The sequence below is a fragment of the Haliaeetus albicilla genome, chromosome 8 (genome assembly GCF_947461875.1).
Source record: "Haliaeetus albicilla chromosome 8, bHalAlb1.1, whole genome shotgun sequence".
Classification (NCBI taxonomy): domain Eukaryota; kingdom Metazoa; phylum Chordata; class Aves; order Accipitriformes; family Accipitridae; genus Haliaeetus; species Haliaeetus albicilla.
In genome coordinates, this window is record NC_091490.1 from 35557850 (window position 1) to 35577533 (window position 19684).

General features: G+C 52.0%; 1 protein-coding gene across 1 annotated transcript; it reads left to right on the forward strand.

The window, feature by feature from the left end:
• Positions 1-505: 505 nt before the first annotated feature.
• Positions 506-18855, forward strand: RGSL1 (regulator of G protein signaling like 1). The gene is made up of 21 exons (XM_069789743.1): positions 506-1027; positions 1303-1377; positions 2162-2291; positions 3261-3365; positions 3702-3863; positions 4007-4971; positions 5549-5611; positions 7409-7640; positions 8309-8416; positions 8851-8959; positions 10310-10503; positions 10991-11108; positions 11627-11723; positions 12141-12270; positions 13304-13484; positions 14217-14355; positions 14994-15118; positions 15285-15397; positions 17950-18045; positions 18176-18240; positions 18476-18855. Exons 1-21 carry the CDS (start codon positions 965-967, stop codon positions 18566-18568), a joined length of 3363 nt encoding a protein of 1120 aa, XP_069645844.1. The 5' UTR covers positions 506-964; the 3' UTR covers positions 18569-18855.
• The last annotated feature ends 829 nt before the right edge of the window (positions 18856-19684 follow it).

Sequence of the window (19684 nt, forward strand, 5' to 3'; positions counted from 1 at the left end):
GACTCGCCGGGACAAATGTGTCACAAGCAGCGTGGCACTCCAGAACACATCCCCGGGACACGGCAACATGACGGCCACTGGTGAGTTACTTTTGCTGGAGGCTTCAGCCCCTCCAAGCACACTCCAAAGGGGACAGTGGGTGAAAAGCAGCGTTAGGCTTCTGAAATGTGGGTCCTCCTAGTGACACAGCTCTGCCTTCACACAAGCAGACATTTCCAAGGGCATCCACCCATCAGTTAGCTGATGCCAGCCCACCCCCTTGCATCCAGATCTTTCAGACATGAATAAAACTTCACAGGATAGTGGGAGGTGTTGGCACTAGTAGCACACTGCCTTGATGTCCTGGGTGCATGTGGTGGAGGTCTGCAGCTACTGTCACTTTACCCAGAGCCACAACCTGCTCCCAGCCTGATGGTGCCTGCTCATTTGGGGGAATTTGCTACCAGAACCTGAGCAAGAGGACTCGGAGGGCATCAGGGCAGTGGGGCTGGAGCAGCAGCACCACAGCACGGCACACGATTCCTCTCCATGATAGCAGGGTTATGCCTGGTGTCTGGGTACAGTGGAGGAGCACAGCTTGTTCTCTCCAGCCACAGCTTCTCCTTTCTCTTGCCCTACAGATGCCACCACATTTGTACTTAGCCTCCATGAATCATGTACCTTTGCTATTTAGGAAGCTGCCATTCAAATTTCCAGCTCCTGTGTGCAGCTGAACCTGGTGCTTTCCAAACACCCTGTGCCGCCACCCACCCAAAGCACATGGGTGCACTGGGACCCAAATTTCATGGACTGTTCCAGGTCCCAATCCTCCCATGTGTGCATGGGACAAGCCCCTACTGCACATCCTCTAGAGCTCTCCCTCTCAAAACTCATCTTTTAGTTCACATTTTATATCACACTCAGCAACACAAAGCCCAGGTAACTTTCTCTTCTCCCCCCTGTAGCAACCATAGCCTCTACGGACATGGGGCTCCTGCTGAGAGATGATGTTTTTGTTGATTTTTTCAACACATTTCTGAATCTTCCGGTAAGTCCACTTTGCGCCATAAAGCCCAGGATGTTTCTGAGCTCTTCTCAGGTGAACTTTCAGCTTCTGTGTTGTTAGAGGCCCCCAGGAAAATTGGGAATACACCCCACTCAGGCTGGAAAATAAGGGAAACCTGAGGACCTCAGCGTGGAGACAGAGGTCTGAAAGGGAAGACAATGCCCTTCTCCGTAGTGAGGGCTAACTAGAACCACTGGGCTGTGGGCTCCCCTGCCACCCTCCATCTCTTTCAGCTATCCCCTTTCCTTTTTATACAGGTTTTTGGCCAGACACCCATTTACATCAGCAGCATGGGCCAGTGGGACCTCTGGCCAGAGCTGCCAAGCCACTTGGTGAGAAAATGCCTCTTGCGAGGAGGGAGGAGGATGAGGAGGAGGGAGGAAGGGCACAGGGCAGGGGAGGGAAGGAGCTGGTTTCTCATTGCTTGGGCCACTCTCTAGCTCTCCTGTTCTTGCAGCCGGGGGATTATGTCAAACCCAGGCGTCATATTGCTTTTAAGCCCTGGGAAAAGCATAAGCCATTTAAAGTCCTGGTGCAGCTTATGGGGTCCCTCCAGCCCTCAGTAAACATCGATAGCTGGAGTTAAGGAGAGCATGTGTGGTGGCAGAGAAGGAAGACACGAACGTCAGCCCCTGGTGCCCTGTATTCCTCCTGCATTCACCAGGAGTGAAGTCCTGTTGATCCTCCAACTGGCTCAGTCCTCCCCATGGACATCCCCCTTCCCCACAGCCACGAGCGCCGTTTGCGGTGCTCAGGTCCCATAGCAAAAGGGAACCTGCTCCTCTCGGCGCTGCCGGAAAGATGCCGTGCCTTCCTGTCTGGGCTCACAGAAAGCAGGCAGGCTGCGAGGGGAGGCAGCTTTGCAGGCAGCCACACAGCACTGGGTCTCCCAGGTTTGCAGGCAGAGCTCGTGGGGATGCGGGCAGGGGCTATAGCTCAAGTATTCCCCTTCTTTCCCAGCACGGGGACGGCTTGCATCACTGTCTAGCAACAGGGAGCCTTCCCCAGCCTCCTTCCCCCCGCAGCAGGGCCCGTTACTCACCCTAATCCCCAGGCAAGAGACGGCTCCTTGCTCACAGCCTAATCCTCTTCTTGGGCACGGGCGTTGCAATGCAGGAACCCAGCCCCACGGCGTTACTGGCTTGGCTGGAAAAGCACCGGCTGCCTCACTTCTGCAGATCCAGCCTGTGCCTCCACCTTGTCCTCTGCCAGAAGCTCCTGGGTTTCATTCGGTCGGGGGAAGCAGGTGAGTCATCGCGGCATGGAGGAAATCGGAGCGGCTTCGTCCTTCGTCGCTGCAGCAGGGCTTCCTCTTGTCAGGGCTGTCACCGCCTGGTGCCTGCCCAGCGGGTCATGCCTCTGCTCCTGGTTAAAAAGGCATTGCACGTCCCATTTTTAGGCATGCCGCAGATCCCAGGGTTTCCACAGGATGAGCGGGGCTTTAGCCCACAGCTCTGTTAGTATGGGCTCGCTGCCTCTGTGGAGTTGAGCTGAAATAGCAGCTTAGCAGGGTTTACCGTGTGGTTCAGGGGTGGAGCGGGGCTGGAGAGCATCCTCGGGCATAGGAAACTGGGGTCCTGGAGTTTCAGGTTTGCTGCTGTGCAGGGTGCCCAGAGCTCTCACACTGTATTGTGATACGCTCCTCGTCTGATGCTGGGAAAACAGGCCTATGCCATGGTCTGCCTTACCAGCAGCAAGTCTGAATTGTGCTCAGTTTACCCCTAAAATGAGCCATGTCAGCCCAGCCAACTGCTTTGTCAGCCTGCATGTCAAGGCAAGGAAAGGCCACTGGAAAGAAAGCTATGGCAGCAGGTATGCAGATTTTAATTTCAGAAGAAATAAGCGATTCATCAAGGCTTGCTCCAGTGCCATTTTTGAATGCATTGCTGCTGCTTCTCCAGTTGGGTTGATCCTCAAACTGAAGGAGATTGAGGGCAAGCCCCAAACTCAAGCAAAAAAGATGGATGTTTGCAAGGGGAAGAGGCACGATAACTGGGCACGCTATCACCGACATGAGCTGATTGTCCTTGCAAACACCACACATGCATCCCACAACCTGTCTGAAAGTCCCATTTCAGTGCGATTTGCTGGTCTCCTGGCTCACAGCACTGCTGCCCTCCGGCAGCCTCTGTGGGCTGGTGGGGTCTGGAGGGCTTTCTTGGGGACTACTCCTGCATGCAACCCCTAATGCCGTGCTCTGCACTCTTTCTGACAGCAAAACTGCTGAACTGGCAAAGTGCTGACCAGTGGCTGTTGGAGAAGTGCATCAGCGGGAGCCGGGGCATGTGGAACTTTCGGGCCTTCATCCAAGGAACAGCAGGTGGGCATGGGGTGCTCTGCAGCCCTTTCTCAGCCAGCTGTGGGCAAGCTACCTGGCAGGACACCGGCACAGAGCTGAGGGCGTGGGTAAGCACTGGTGAGATGGGAGACACTGTGACCCCAGACAGAGCTTTGGAAGATGAGCCAGCAGCAGAGCCCCAGCATGGGTGCTGCATGCCAGGTCGATGCATAACCCTGGCTCTTCTCTACACTGTTCCCTCAGTTCATCCAGGTGATCTTTCCTTCTTTCTTTTTTTTTTTAAAACACAGGCTACTTTGCTCATCAGTGGGGCTTTTGGGGACTCCCTCCAACTCCCATCCCTTATCTGATCCATAGGGGAAGAACTGACCAACTTCTGGCTCACCACTGAAAGGCTCCTGGGGCTTGACGAGTCAGACGCGAGGCAGAGGGACCTCTACTTGTCCTTGCTCCACAGGCTGAAAGCCACTCACCTGCGTCAAGGCTCCAGCGTCATCACTCTTTGCAGGACCATCGTTGGTAAGAAACATGGGAGTTGGAGACGAGCAGTGGCCTTTCCAGGATGCTCCCAGGGAGATGGGATACCATCATCAGCTTTGTTTGGCTGGGCAACAGTCTGCACGGAGCCATCTCCCCATCGTAATCCCCTGCATCTTTTTCAGGGTTGCTGCCAAAAGCCAGGCACATTCAGCCCATCAGCACCAGAAGGGACATCCTAAGCAAGATGCAGGAACGGGCCCTCTTTATGATTCAGAGTTACTGGCTCCCTAAATTCTTCATCCACTGCAAGAAGGGCATGGAGGAAGAGAAATCATGCTGGCCTCTGCTGCAGGAATATCAGGAGCGTTTATTACAGGCCAACTCGCAGGAGCCCTCAGGCTTTTCGGAGAATCTCTTCACGATGCATATTAAAAGGAGCCAGGGTTTGTCAGGGCCCTACTGCAGCAAGAAGGCCAAAGCAGAGATCTGGACTCTGGTCAAGGAGGGAAGAGACACCCAAGAAATGAAGATGCCCAGTTTTCAGGTGCAACGAGAAAGGCAGCCGGGGCCAGCTGGCAGCACAAAGGAATCATGTCTGGATAAGGATGCTTTGGGATCGATTACTCAGCATTCAGAGCATCCTGCAAACACTGCTTTTCGAGGCAAAGGAGGAGCAGCCTCTCCCAAAAGACCTAGACCCAGTGCAAAGCAGGTCCTTCATCTGGAAGACCTCTGTGAAGAGAAAGTCCTCTCTAACTTGCATTCCTCTGCACCCCTTGTCCATCTGCCATCCCTGAAAAAGCCGGTCAAGACCCTGAGTTTCCTTCCCTGGGCCCTTAGTGCTGACACCTGTGCAGGTCGGCCCTTCAGGGACTTCTTGAAGTGCCAGGACCGGCCTGTGGAGACTCATCTCCTGGACCTGTGGCATGACCTGGAGGAATTTCTGCCCGTGGTGCTGGACCCCAGCAGAGAAAACTGTTTCTTTCTGTGTCATATGATCGGGAAGAAGATATGCAAGACCTACCTGGAGGAGGGCACCATCCAGCAGCTTCCCTTGGAGACCAGGACTCTCAGGAGCTTGCGGAACCATCTGATGTCTGGAGAATTCTCCCCCTGGATATTCAGAGCCCAGAAGGAGATTTGCAAGGTACAGAGCAGTGCTGGCAGTGGTCAGGCTGGGAGGCACAGCTGGCATTGGCACCCCTGGGCTGCCATGAGGGCTGTGGACATGTTTAAGAATTGAGGTATTTGGAAAACGAAGTTGAAAAAAGACTAGGAAGGGAAAAACTGACAGTCGCAAGCCACCTTGCACTGGACCCAGTGACCAAGATGCGCCAGGCCAGTGGAGAGGAGCATCCTCACTGGTTTGCTAGGCAGCGGAGCAGAGGTGAGCAGTCATTTAGCAGCTGGTGACCTCTGTTGTTAGGTGCACATGCCAAGGGCCAGGGGATGCCAGGGCAGTAGCCATCCTTTTGCGTCCGAGTTGCTGGTTCCAGCACAACATGAGTAAAACACATTTACAACCCAAGCCCTTCTTGGGCAGCCACTGAGCAGCCCAATGGACCAACCTGGGTGTACAGCTCCTGGCAGAGCTGTCCTGGGCATCTCAGCAAGCTGTAACGCCCGTGGTGTCACGGCTGCGACCTCAGGGTACAGCAGGGCTGGGGGGTGCCAGTTGCTGCTGGAGCACCGCCTGAGGACAACCCACCTTTGTTCCTCCTCAGGTGCTCTGCAGCTTCTATGAAGAATTTCTGGCTGACGATGACAAGACGTTCCTCCAGTCTACGGTAAAAGGGACGTATGGGGGACACGGGCATCCTCGTGGGGCACACAGGCAACAGTGGGGATGTGAAAAGTTGGAGAAAGGGAGGGAGGGGAAGCCTAGCATTAGCCGCAGCGGTCCAGCCTCTCACTCTGTCCCCCAGCCAACGCTGCCACAGGGTGATATGGCAGAGCCAGCCCTGCTCCAGCTGCCCAGAGCAACAATCCTCAGCTCCTCCACTGCAGCATCCTGTAAGTCAGCAGCACTGCAGGCATGCCCTGCAAGAGCTCCCCTGAGAGGGGCCATGACCCGGCCCAAAAGCAGGGAAAAACTTAAATGCAGTCTTTCAGGGTAGGTGGGGGTGAGACCAGCAGCAGGCAGTGCACCAGCAGCAGGCACTGCCTCATGGGCAAAACACTTCTGGGAATTAACTCCCCCTTTTTTCCTTGCCCGCAGTGAATACTGCTATTAATGTGACTCATGTGCAGACACACATGCATATGTCCCTGTCCCAGCACGAGTGCCTGGCCAGCACACTGGGGGAAGAGGGCATGCAGCCTTTTAGCCTATGATTCAACCACACTCAAGTTTTCCACATATTTTTTCCACTGTGTAAAGGGATGATTTAAGAAAGCAGAGTCACACAAGCACTGATCTTCCCAGACTATTATCGCTCCTGGCAGCAGAAATCCCACTAATACCTCACATTTATTAACACCCTAATTGCTAGCCTTATACCTGGAAACCTCCTCGCAGACAGAAACCCCCGAGCATCCCACCTGCTTGGGTCCCTGCACAACCTATGCAGACAATTCTGCTCACTGCAGACGGTGTTCTTCAACAGTTAGGCTTTTCCCCAAACCGCAATGTAAAATCAGCGGCTGATCCTGGAAACGGTAAGGAGAGGCTGTCAGTGCTAGTGCCCCCAAAGACCTGGCTCACAGAGATGCCAGTGTCTCAGCCAGTGAGAGCTGAGCATTTTGGAAAAGTCGGCTGGCAGCTCCTGACCCGCTTTCATTAAATGCTCTTGGTTGTAAGTTAATTAGCTGCCCAGGTTTTTAAGCATCTCTTGTCAAGGAAATTAGCCCTCAGAGCACAGACCTGGTCTGGGAGTGCAATTAGCACTTCGGCAGGTGTCGAGGCCATGCTCTCCGTGGGCACCATCCCCTAAGCCAAACTCCTCCCGGGTCTCACTGCACTGATGTCAGGGGAACTGCTCCGGGACTTAACAGGGTTATTTTTGGTGCTTGCTCTCAGCAGCATGTATCTCGGTCAGAAACCAGCCACTCTGACCCTGCTGGTTGGTGAGTCGTGCAAATTTCTCACCCCTGGGGAAGGCTGTGGAAGGGTCTCTGGGGGGGGTGAGGGAGGCACTCCCAGGGCAGCAGCCAGAGCCAGCCCCAGGGATAGCAGCCAACCAAAAAGGCACACGAGGTTACCTGTCTGCCGGGGACACCTTCAGGGTTGTTTTCAGCCCTCCTGGGTGGATGTTGACCTCTTCAGGAAAGCTGCTGCCTTTGCTGGCAAGCCGCTGTCTGGACTACCCAGGGGACCTGCTGCATGTCCCTGGTATGTCCCAGCTGCAGGCAGATGTGAGCCAGCTTTAAGCAGCTGCACGGGTAGGTTTAAGGTCTATGCCAAGCTTCATGCTCACGTAGATTTCTTCCGGGTGGTTTAAAGCTAAAGCAGACATCTAACTTGGGTAGGTTTGTACTCTAAGGCACAGTAAAACATGCAGCTAGCCTATCGGGCATAGTGCCGGAGCAGCTCCTAAGCTGGGATACATGCTCTGCGCAATCACCCTCTGCTCTTCTTGCTGTAGTCTCTGCGGAGTGATGTCCTGATGCCGAAGATGCAAGGCCATGCTGTTGGGAAAGATGAATGTTTCCTCCTGTCCCAGCGGATAAACAAATCCTTGAAGCTGAGCCAGGCCTTGCATGGCACGAGGAACTTGGAAGGTCTCTCCTCCAAGCACTGGCGATTAATTGCGACTCGGGACCTCCGGAAAGGGGGCTCCATCCAGGCAGAGGTGGAACCTCTCCTGTGCAGGACCGGTAAGTGGAGGCTTTGAATTTCTGCCAGAGCTCATGTTGATAGAGCACACTTTGTGCATCTGTGGTGACCACTGCCCCTCGTCAAGGCTTTAGGGCATTGCTGTATTGTTGACAGCATGTGGACGTCATGGAGTGGGTTGGGACGGGGTATCTGGGAGCCATGAGCTGTAATCCAAGCTTTGGCAGTGACCTATGGGCCAAATTCCCTCCTGCCAGTACTAGAGGCACCAGATGCCCCATCCCTGCACTGGCCTGGGTCACCAGACTTTGCTGCAGCAAAGTGACTGAAACCCACAGCCAGCAACAGCCACTGTCACCCCCCTTCCACATCATGACCTTCTCCTGTGGACACCGGGACTGGCTCTGCTGGTGTAACATCTCAGATTTTTCTTCTCACATGATCTTTTGAGAATGACATCAAGTTTCTGGGCACCTGCCAGTGCACTGAGAGTGACAGCAGTCACCTGTAGCAACCCTTAGGTAACTTGTGGGGCCTTGGTCATACCCGAGAAATGCAGTGTCACAGGTAGATCATGGGAACAGGACAGAGAAGGGGAAAGGAAAGGTGGGTAGCAGTCACAGTACAGCACTCGGAGCAAGTGCTGAAGGACTGTCATAGCCAGGAAGAATGAACATCGGATCTGACCTGGCTTCTCTGTCTGACGCAGACTCCCAGAAGATGACGTCAAATGTGCTCGCTGTTCAGAAACCCTTGCTGGCTGTGGATAGCCCAAGCAAGGAAAATGAGCTTCTGTGTCTCAAAAGCCCATCACTTGGTGAGTCCAGTCTGAGCAGGCTAGAAGCAGGGTGGGTGGCCGGGCCCCCAACCTTCACGCCCTTGAAGGTGCTCCAGCATACCCCGAGGGGACTGGACAAGCAGGGATCTTCCTTGTTTGCATGCCATCATCCAGTAGAACATCTCCAGAAGGAGAGAGAGGCCTAGCCACCTTTGAAAGGCATAAGTTTTGGGGTGTTAATCCAGCCAGGGAAGGTGGGAGTGGGAGAGTTTGAAGAAGATGTCAAAGAGGTCAAATCACACGGAGTTCCCGCAGCACCCCAGTGTCTCCTGAGCTGGGCTCACCATGCAGACATCAGCATGGTGGCTCTGGGGACAGCTTGGGTTTCTTTGGGTTCCTTTGCCTTGAGGACACCTGTGAGCAGGCTCTGGCTGTCACCTAAGGAAGGGGCCAACCGTGTTCTATCCCCACAGCTGTTGAATCCGAGAACAGAAAGAAGATGACTGTTCCTGTGAGAAAAACGAAATCAAGCACGACAAAGTCCACCACTCTTACAGTAGAGAAGCCATCTAGAAGACCCAGGTCTGGCACCCTGCAGCACAGGGCTTTGCTGGTTTTTGCTACTTCCACCCTTTCAGGAAGCAGATTTCTCCCAGTGCTTCCCTGTAGTGCCACTGCTCCCTGCTTCATTGTCGGGCCCTCTCAGATGTAGGCATGGGTGGCCTGTGGGTCTGAACTGTAGAGTTACCAGGGAAAGGAAAAAAATGCTTTAACATGCTCCCAACCCTATAGTTCAGATTTACTCCTCACATCTTGTGCATGTCTCATGCACTTCATCCTCAATCACCCCCTGGCGTGCCACCTGTACTGCAGCTGGGCAGCTCTCAGATTCCCAGAAAAATCACTTAAAGTCACCCCGTGACCACACTTAGATCTCTGTACTCGCTGACCATGTGAATGTCCATGTGGCTCATGTCTCACCTCCTGGGAATACTCCAGACATGGGTCCTCGCAGCTCCACATTGGGATATAAATGGTAACCAAGACACAAGTCCCGAGTAAGGGCAGCATTTATTGTTTATTGTGAAAGTCAGTCTCAGGAGCCACACTTAAACAAAGAAAATATTTGACCCAGTCCACTGGTCTTCAGATAAGGGCTTGCTAACCTCATGAATGACCCCAAATCCCAGCCCACTCCCAGCTCTGGTTTTCCAAAGCTCTGCTGATTTTTTCAATGTAGCTGTCCTCTGGCTTTACATCTCTCAATAACGTCCTAATCTACCAGTTGCAAGTGGCAAGGTTTCTCCACTCCAGAACACCCTCTCCATGGCCAAACGCATGAAGTCCTCTGCCATCCAGTGGCAAATTATTGTTTAGTCTCAGCAAGTGCCAGAGGGGACAGCATTACCTCCTTCTCCCACCAGTCCTTCCAGGTGCCCCATACTTACCTGCCTCCCTCCCCTGGTCTCTGCAGGGCTGCCCAGTCCATTTGCAGATTCTGAGGTCTCCATCACAGACCTAAAGTCCTGCCTTCTCCTTGACTCCCTGGGTGAAGCCTCCTCTTCAGGCTGAGACCAGTTCCTTTGGATACATGGCAGCAAAGCTGTTGGGCAGGTACACCTATGGCAGAAAAGAAACAGCTTGTCAGGAGAATCCCCCCTGGATTCCCAATGGTTCAGTGGATGATGATCTTAAAGGTCTTTTCCAATCTAAATGATTCTATGGGCAAGAGAGACAAGGGAGGCTGTGCTCCACCAGTACCTTTACTGGCCCATCTGCTTCACAGATCCCATGCACCACTCATCCACACATTTCTAGCTCTTCTTCAGGTGTCTCTCCCTCTCACTGGAGAAGCAAAGACAGAGGTCCTGGCTATTTTCCAGGTCACTGGTGGCACAGAGATCATAACCCCTGGTGTTTCCTCCTCTACAGACACTTCATGAAAGTACTGCACAACCCTGCCCACCTGCAGTTCTTCAAGCAGTTCCTCAAGGAGCGCAACGCAGATGAACCACTGCGTTTCTGGATGGCTGTGGAGAGGCTAGTTGCAGAGACCAACCCCAAGACGAAGAGCTTCCTCATTAACAACATTATCAGAAATTATTTCCATGCCGAAATCCCAGCTGGTAGGACCTTCCCAACCTGCATTTTACCTTTACTCTATTCATGATGTAAGCCTATTTTCCCTGAGCTGGGTGCTGGTTGCAGATTTTGTATCCTCTTGCAGGGACCTGCCAATTCTCCTTTCCTATCCAGTGGAGCATTTATTTGCTGAGGTGTTCCACTGCCACTTATATTTCCAGGAAGGTGGTCTACTTCTTTGGCAGGATCTACGGACCAAGACCTGCAACATGCAATTCCTGCAGTGGCAGAAATAGCTTTTCCCTGTCTTGTCTTCTTTAGATGCACTTGGAGTCACAGCTTCACTCCCAAAGTACACAATTAGCACAGTATAGAAAGGGAAAGGGATAAGACAGCCAAATTCAGCAAACAGAAGACAGGGCAGGCAGACATGGGACAGGGTGCCACATGCAGATATGAGGGTAGGAAGAGATGTCATGGTGGTTCGGGGGTGGCTGGCAGGGGCACGCAGTGACTGCACTTCTCTTCCAGAGGAACAGCTGGATTGCCACACTTCTATCATCAAAGAAATAAATGAGGCTGAAACAGTCAGCCCCTTGATGTTGATGACAGCACAGATCTTTGTCCAGAAAGCAATGGAAAAACGATGGTGAGCACCTGGGTCAAGCTGGTTCCTTAAGCCCAGTGGTTATGCAAGCACATCGTTCCCAACATCCATCCCATCCCAAGGTGACAGGCAGCAACTGCTACAAACATATTTCCCTATGAACTACCAGCTGGTGCATCAAAATCCCAGGCAGACCCTCACCCCAGCAAAAGTGCTGTTGCAGCTGCTGATGCCTTTACCTGTGCAAGGCTGGCAGGTCCTGTGGGGACCAAATCACTGCTGGGCTTGCAGGGTGCTGGACTGGAGGAGGAAACATGCTGCAGATAAGCAGGACAGACACTCCCAAGCCTGCTACATGCAAGAACAGAGCCCAGGGGAGGGGATCCAGGCCCCTGTCCCATTCTCCAACCTCCTCCAGGAGCAGCAGTCTAGTGGGACCCCAAACCCCAGGGCTATCCCTGTCAGCTGCTCCCCCCACTTAGCTACCCTCCCACCAAACCACTCCTCATGAGTCTTGCTGCCCCTGATGCTCTCTCTCTCTCTGATCTCCCATCTGGCAGGTTTAAAGAGTACCAGGACCTGTTCCCCCCGAGCGATACGCATAAGTCTAACCTTTGTTTGCAGCATGGGATGAGGAACTTCATAACAGACAAGCTGGTAAGGAAAGACCCTCTCTGCTGGCAGGCTGAGGATATTGTCCAGGCAAGAAAGAGAGGAGATGGTGCAGGTGAAGCGGTGCTCATGTAAATGGGGTGAGAGGGTCAGACTTGGAGAGTTGCAAAAGGCAGCTGATAGGTAAAGCCTTACTCCTAACAGCTCTGGAGTCCTGCTGCATACGGGCTCCACCAGATTTGGTCAGGACTGGCCAAGTGATTCACACTGTCACCTATAGCCACTAGTGAAACCAAGAAATACTGGAAAGCAAAGATGATGGCTGGGTCACAAATCCCATTGCCAAGGCTGGGCTCTGGTTGTCCATCTCACAGTGGTAGGTCCAAACGGGAGGGCTTTGTCTGGGAGCAAGCCCTATCACTGCAGCCACTGGCTGAAGCGAGCTGTGCCATGTGTCCGCAGCGGTGGGCCTGGTATGCCATTCGCGACGTGGTCAAGAGCATCTGCAAGTTCCGGAGAGAGATGGGCAATGACAAATGCCGTGCGGAGTTTGAGGAATTTCTCCGTCGGGAACTAGGAAATGAGGAGGAAAGTATGGCTAGACTCCTGCCACCCTCTCTCCTCCCTCCCCAAGACAGTCCTGGGTTTAGGCAGAAAAGTAAATGGGGGAAACCTGTGGCTCATCTCCCATCCCCACACGATGACCTACTTTTCTCTCCTGGAGGCATATAAAGAGCCAGAAGAGCGGGTATCTCAGGATGCCAGATATTGCTGTGCAGAAATCTGTGCACTTAGGCACTGGAGTCAGGAGACGAGGTCCAGAATTTTGCACAGGCAACTTGTGCACATACACATTCATGCAACATCTGGTTTTCTGATGCAGGTGCCCCATGATGCTGTTGCATCCTCAAGCAATAATGTATATGCAAGTTTGCAATTCTTCCACGAAAAACAGGAGGCACTAAATGAAGATAAGGTGACACAGGCCAAAAAATAAAGGAAATTGTTTTCTATGAAACAGGGAGCTGGCCTACAGAGTGCTTTGCCAAAGGATGTCGATCCTGAAAGTTTACACACAGGTTCGAGTGGAGGCTGGAAAAGCAGTTAGAAAAGGAATCTACTGAAATTGCTAAATACACAGAAACCCTATCTAGATCAAGAAGTCTCTGGAAATGAAAATTATGAAAGCTGGAGAATATTGTATATGGGGGAAGTAACACAGATTTTTACCTTTCCTTGTCCCTAGTTATCTTCTTGTGGCCACTATCAGAGACAGGATAACAGCTAGACAGACCAGCAGACTTTTGATCTAATGCACTGTGGCCATCCCCTATGAAAACAATGAACATAAGCACTCCATGGGTGCAAAGAGGAGAATGGATGGAGGAGGTTACTAAGCTAGAGGGAAGGCTGCACACTGGATGGGTCTGAATTCCCTGGAGAGCCTGGCTGCAGGAAGGCTGTAGGCCACGTAGGTAGAATGACCCTCAGCAAATTACTTGCATGCCAGTAAAGCAAGCACAGGTGAGGTGAAGGAGCAGCGTATAGCTCAGCATCACATGCCCAGCTGGCCTCAAACCCAGTGCTGGGAGAAGCAGGACACAACAGCTCTTCCCCTCTTTCAGACTTGCCCACCAGCTCAATGCAGAGCAGCAGCACCGTGAGCACTTGCCGCTCCCACACGGCCTCTACCAGCACCCCACCAGACAAGGAGGTGGTACTAGTGAAACGCCGCCTGTTTAACAGCCAGCTCATTACTGTCAACTTCCTCGTCGATGACCTCCGGTTTTATCTGGAGATCGACAAGTAAGTTCCCTTTCCACCGGGTGCTCAGGTACCACCAGTCTCCCTTGGCTCTGGCCCAAACCCATCCAGCAGGTAGTGCCCATCTCTCAGCAGCAGATAAAGCCTGGTCCATGGATTCATTAGCACATCCTAAGGTCCGTGCTGCCACCCCTAAACTCCTATCAGGACCTCTGTGCAAGGCTGGTATCCGGACGTCATACGACACAACCAAAGTCTCACCCCATAGCTGTCTACATCTAATCTATTCATGGAGCCCCCAAAAGCCTCCATTTCAATGAGAAGTCCGCTGGCTCAGGGTTCCCATTTGGGTATCCTGGAAGTACTTTTGGTTTGATAGTCCCAAGCAATCTAACATTTTGCCTACACCTTTCTTGACGTGCCTGTTGTGGCATTTCTCCATTGACTTTGTCCAGTTCCCTGACAAACCTGTAAGGGCAAGCCCTGGCCAACGGGCAACAGCCCTGCAGTCAGCACACACCCCTCATGCACAAGACCAGGTTTTGATTCCCCTCTTTTCCTGAAGAAGGGCAAACATCACATCCCCCAGGTGAACATCGTGACCACAAGGGTGGTAGAAGAGGGAACTGGCTTTTCATCCCTCCTGTTTCACTGTCCCACACCTTGTGGATTGCTTTTTCTGGCCCAGTAAATACAAAGCTAAGCAAGACAAAACTGTTTAGCCTAGCAGTCAAGAGCACTTGTCTCAGAGCAAGACCCCACATGCCTTTGCAGGTTTTCCAGGCTGGCTGATTCAGTTGAAGCTCTGGCAGCCCGCAACATGCAGTCAGAAAAGGAAGTTGCTTTTCTCAAACGGAAAGTCGCCATCATCAGCAAACTCTTCCTGAACTCTGATATTCCCCCCAAACTGCGGGTAAGATCCTGGGACCCACCCAGGAAGGCTGAAGGCTGCTGTCTGCTCGTTGCTCAAGACCATTGCATCGCAGCTGCAAGTGGTTGTGGGGAAAGGGGAACCAGGCAGAGGTCTGCATCTGCTCCAGCAAAACATGCTCTGAAGCTTCAGAGTGTGCTCTGGAGCTTGGGACCTCCACTTGGGCTCCATGGGATGGATCCACCACCAGATCCACGCTAGCACTTGACAGGGATAGTTTGAGGACAAGTGTGTGGACAAGGCGATGGTGAAATCCCCTACCTGCTGGAGGAGTGCCAGGGCTGCAGCACCAGGATGAGTGCTGCATGCCACCAATTCAGTCCTTTCACTCTCCAGAGGTCAACGTCACCACCGTCACCTCCCCACTGCACCCACCTCTTCCCCTTGCAATAGCCACGGCTCTGCCTGTCTTCCCTTTGGAAAGCACAGCACAGTGCTTTCCACAGAAATCCAGGGGGGATCCTGCCCTTGTATCTGGGACAGTCAGCCAGGATGTAACTAGTATTTCTTCTTAGAGACTGCTGAAATGCAAGGTGGGGTCAGGGAGAGAATCGTGCCTCTAGGGCCCATCAGGAGCACCACAAACTGCTTTGGTTAAGCAAGGTCTCTTCTGTGGCCAGGTAAACATCTCTGAAGAAGAGAGAGATTTAATCTGGAGTTTATCTTCCAAGGGGCTACTGAACCGTGTCCTCTACCACAGGGCCAAGGTCATCATCTTCCCCATCCTGATGCACTTCTGGAGAAGGTACCTATACCCTCTCTCCCAAAGTGGGTGAGGCTCTGTGGATGCCAGCGTTTTTCTCCAGGCACCTGTTCCTCTGACATGATGAAAATGCAGACAAGACATCCCCCAAGAGCTCAGCTGTAGATGTCTGCTTGGAGGTTTGCTGTCTTCAGTATTTCTCATACAGGTTCTGCACCTGGAAGGTGATGAGGAGCTTTCGGGTCTCTGCAAAGGACAGGGTGCCAATCTCTTTGCCCAGTACAAAAACCTCTTCCGAATCATCTGACATCTACAGTCCAAGTAAGCTGAGTGCCTGTCTCCCTGGTCCACATTTGTCCTCAGGCTTGTTCTTCCAATGCAGAGATGTCCAGACCTGGGGTTTTGGTGTCCCATGGGGTTCCCCTTAAAAGAGCCAAACTGCTTCCTTCACACAGCTTTGAGGATTTATGTGGCGCAGGCCTGTTGGAAAATGAAGCATCTCTGAAATCATTCCTTTCCATCAAATTCAGTCAAAATTGCCCAGTGGGTTTTTAGAAATTTCTTTGGGAAATAGGGAAGTGGGTGCAGAGACTTCATGAGCAAAGAGCAGTTGCATAACTCTTGTGTACTTCGATAAACAAGTTAAAAATACTTTTGCACACATCCTAAAACAGAAATAAAGCAACTAATCTTTTGGGTTGCAAGTCAGATGGGAGCAGGAAAAGGAGAAGAACCATGCAGCCAAACAGCAGGCTCAGTGACATTACATAGAGGATGCTTTGAGCATCTGGAATGGAGAATAAGCTTCATCAGGATTTGAGGAGACATTCAATGGGACACGTCTGGGGAAAGAGAAAGGTATTCTTCCTTCCTTATCCACTTGTTCAGTTTCAATACACTGAATAACTCTAAACTGAAAAACACAAAGAAAGTGGTGCTGAGTGCTGTCAGTCTGCCTGACAACCTGGCTTCTTGACTGAATATTCATTTGGAAGTTGTCTAATTGATTTTTGATTAAAGGGGAAACCAAAATAGGCACATACTAATCTTGCTTTGATGGTCGAGTGGGTGCCAGCAAGCTGGTGTTCTGCTCCCTGTCATTTATCACTGTCAAGTTCTGGTTAAAAATCAGCAGTTATAGGATTTTGATACCTACAGGCAGGTGCTTGAGCTACCGCTCTGCAGCCAAGCCAGGGTAACAGACCCCTGTGCTGGTGTGCTCCAAGACTGCCAAGCCATGTCTATTAGCTCAAACTACCCCACACCTTGGGTATTCCCCTGGATAACATGCAATGTTCAGCTTGAGTCTCCACCTTGTTACAGAGCCTCACTGCACTTCTATGATCTTCTCAAACGTAGCTGTTTTAATGCAAAAGCCTATTGGCACCAGGAAAACCAGACAAAACCCAACCCATCGCACATGTATTCCCAGCTAGTGCCAAGCCAGAAGTGTTGTGTTACACAGGAGCTACCTGCTGTGTTATCTGGGACAAAGACACATGTTTGCCAAGGTCTTCAGGAAACCGGTGGGGAGAGACAGACATTTAATCAGTGCAAACTGTTGCAAGGGTTAGGACAATCTCACCGCTGCCCAAGCAGCGCAGCCCGTATTTAACTACACAGAGCCTCGGAGAGTGAAAGCACTGAGAAACTGCTCTGGAGAGACAGCTGGGGACATGTAGAAAAGACTGTGCTCTTTCTCACATGGACATTAATCCTGCAGTGATTGTCCCTGGGACAATTGTCCCCAAGCCACAGCTCCTTGTAGCACCTCACAGGGACGAATAACCAGAGCTGGGCAGATAAAATCCCTCAGCTTGGGTGTCTTGGGAAGAGATGTGTGATCTTTCAGACCTGTCTCATTTCTCCTGTCCTAGCCTGCATGGCTGGCACATTCAGCCTGGTTGAGTAGGAAGGGCAGATGCCATCATGCCTTGGTAGGGCAGACTTGTACCCGCAGGGTGCAGCACAGGCTGGCTCCTGCTCTGCGTCACCTGCCAACCCGCAGGCACCCGACTGCAGCACCCTGACTGTCAGAGAGGAGCAAACCAAATCAGTGTGCAACCCAAAAATAGCTGCTGTTTCTTGACTGCGCTAATGCCAGTGCCACCTTTTGCTCGGGACACTTTCTGCACCTTATCACACTTTCACCAATGACCTTTATCTAAGGATCTCGATCTTCTGAACTTTAGATAAAGAGCTTGCTTTTCAGCTGGGAAAAATTGGTTATGTTGTCTTTCAAAGGCACTAAAATTGCTAGGGAAAAATACTTGTAATTCCAGAGAAAACCTCCTATTGCCCACACCTTGCTTTTCTCTTATTTTGAGGGTTGCTGCTTCACACAGACGCGGTACACGCACGGCTGGGAAGGTGCCAGATATGAATCCATCTCCCATCACCAGGCGTCACTGTGGCACTGTCTGTGCCTTTACACGAAGCAGAGGGGCCGGTCCTGCTGAGACTGGACATACTGCCTGCACCCCACTTCATGGGCATGAACACGGGGCTCCTCTTGGGAGAAGCCACCCATGCGGGCACAAAGCTGAGAGCACATCTGTGTGTGGGGGCAGCTGTGCACACGCCTGTCCCCATCTCTCCAAATCCCATTTCCTCGCAAACCTCCCTTCTGCCACCTAGGACACCATAACCCTGCAGCAAAGCCAGGGTGGGAGATGTCACCCCTGCCCCGCAGCCCCCAAACAGCTTTGCAGTCAAGGAGACCTGGGTAACTCATGTCCTTGCTCAACCACCTTTCCTTGACCTCTGTACAAGCCCCATGGGATTCAAATGGAACAACGCATCCTGCTGTCCTCCCTCATTTGCCATCAGAGTGCTTGCCTCACAGTACTGCTTCATCTCTTCTCCCTCACCAGGCAATCACACCGTCATTGTCTTCACGCTCCTGAAAGGGGTCCAGATCCTGCTGCCCCAGCCCCAGAAGAAAATGGAGCCACTGGAGGAGCAAAAAGGTGAGCCAATGCTGAAAGGAGCATTCCTGCTCTCAAGGAGAGCTCCAGCTGCGAGGATGGGAGCTGGGCTAAATTTAGGGCTCCCTGCATCAGTCCATGATGGGAAGTTTGTGCATGTTGTTTTTCTCAGATTCAAATCAAAGTCTTGAGAAAAGGCTCTCATTCAGCAAGTCTGCCTCTGGTCCTGCAGAGCAGGTAGGTGGTCACAAAGGCAGTCTTAAAGCCCAAAGGCCAACTGGGTGGGTCTGTGCAGCATGCTGGTCACCCCCACCATCTGCAGTAACACACACAGAAAATCCCCAGTTGCTGCACATCTCCATGCCCTGAACATCCCCTGGGGAGCACACAGCTGTGTTGTTCATCCCTGACCACTCGCACCCTGCCTCCATCAGCAGTGGCCACTGATGCAACATCTCTCCCCTCCCTGCAGGCACTGAGGAAAGGACAGACCTCTGAGGAGGAACAGACCTCCCAACACACTGTCCACACCAAGCAGGACAGGGGTGTACCCCAAGGAAGCTGAGCAGCCCAGACACGCTGCGTAGTTTGCACTTAATCAGCAGTAAGACCTAAAAATAAAGCAACTCACAGCATCCTCCAGCCTGCATGGTAACATAGCACAGCAGCTTGCACCTCTGCAACTACAGCAGGGACGTGCCACGACGCGTGTTTCCACCTAAGGAGATATCCTTGTCCACACGCCAGTCTCCTTCCTCATACATATCTGTAAAAGACTGCATTGCCCATAGCTGGGACCCACTAACAGTGTAAATATCACACTGGTTGCACAGCACGACACCACCTTTGAGGTCTTTCCCAAGAAATTTGGAAGGTGCTTAAAGCCACAAAGCAGTCAACAGTAAATATTTTGCCCGAGGAAGGGGCTCCTCAAAGACCGCCCAACCCTAGGAGCTGCTCCAGCCCTGCTGTGCAGCGAGCCATGCTTCTCACCAGAGACTGGGATTGCTTTCCCCTGCTCAGCATGGCTTACAGCCTTCTCTCAGCTTCTCACCCCTCCACAATTTCCACACAAATTAAATACCTCCTGTGGGTGGCAAGGCTAAGAGAGCCCACCTGGTTTACTACTCAGCTGTCCCTGGGTGGTGAGACGGTGCCTGTCTTGCCAAAGCCTTTCTGATTCTCCGATCAAAATCAGCTCGTGCCTGACTTGGGGCCTGGGTGTGTTTTTTTTTAAAAGCCAGTGTGTTTACAAAGCACTAACCAAATCATATCAAAGACCTTCATTTTCCCCAGATGAAACTGAGTTGGAGTGGCTTTGCCCAGTCACCAGAAAGCTGCAGAAATTCCAAATGTTCATTTGACCTCACGAAGAAATAACCATGACCTTGATGGCACCTTGCCTCTGACAGCTCCCTCGCAAGCTCTCAGCTTTGTAATTTTGAGCTATTTTTAGCTACTTCTTAACCCTCAGATCCTAGAAGACTGCATCCAGGGAATAACACAGGTGCAGTTAAGGCAGATGATGACATGTTTCATATTTGTCAGTTATGATTATCAACACTTTGCTTCTGGAGGATCAAAAAACCAAACAAACCCAAAGTCCAAGAATATTTCTATAAATGAAGGACTTAGGAAGCTGATGCCACTCCTACAACCCGAACTGTGACCAGCTCCTCAA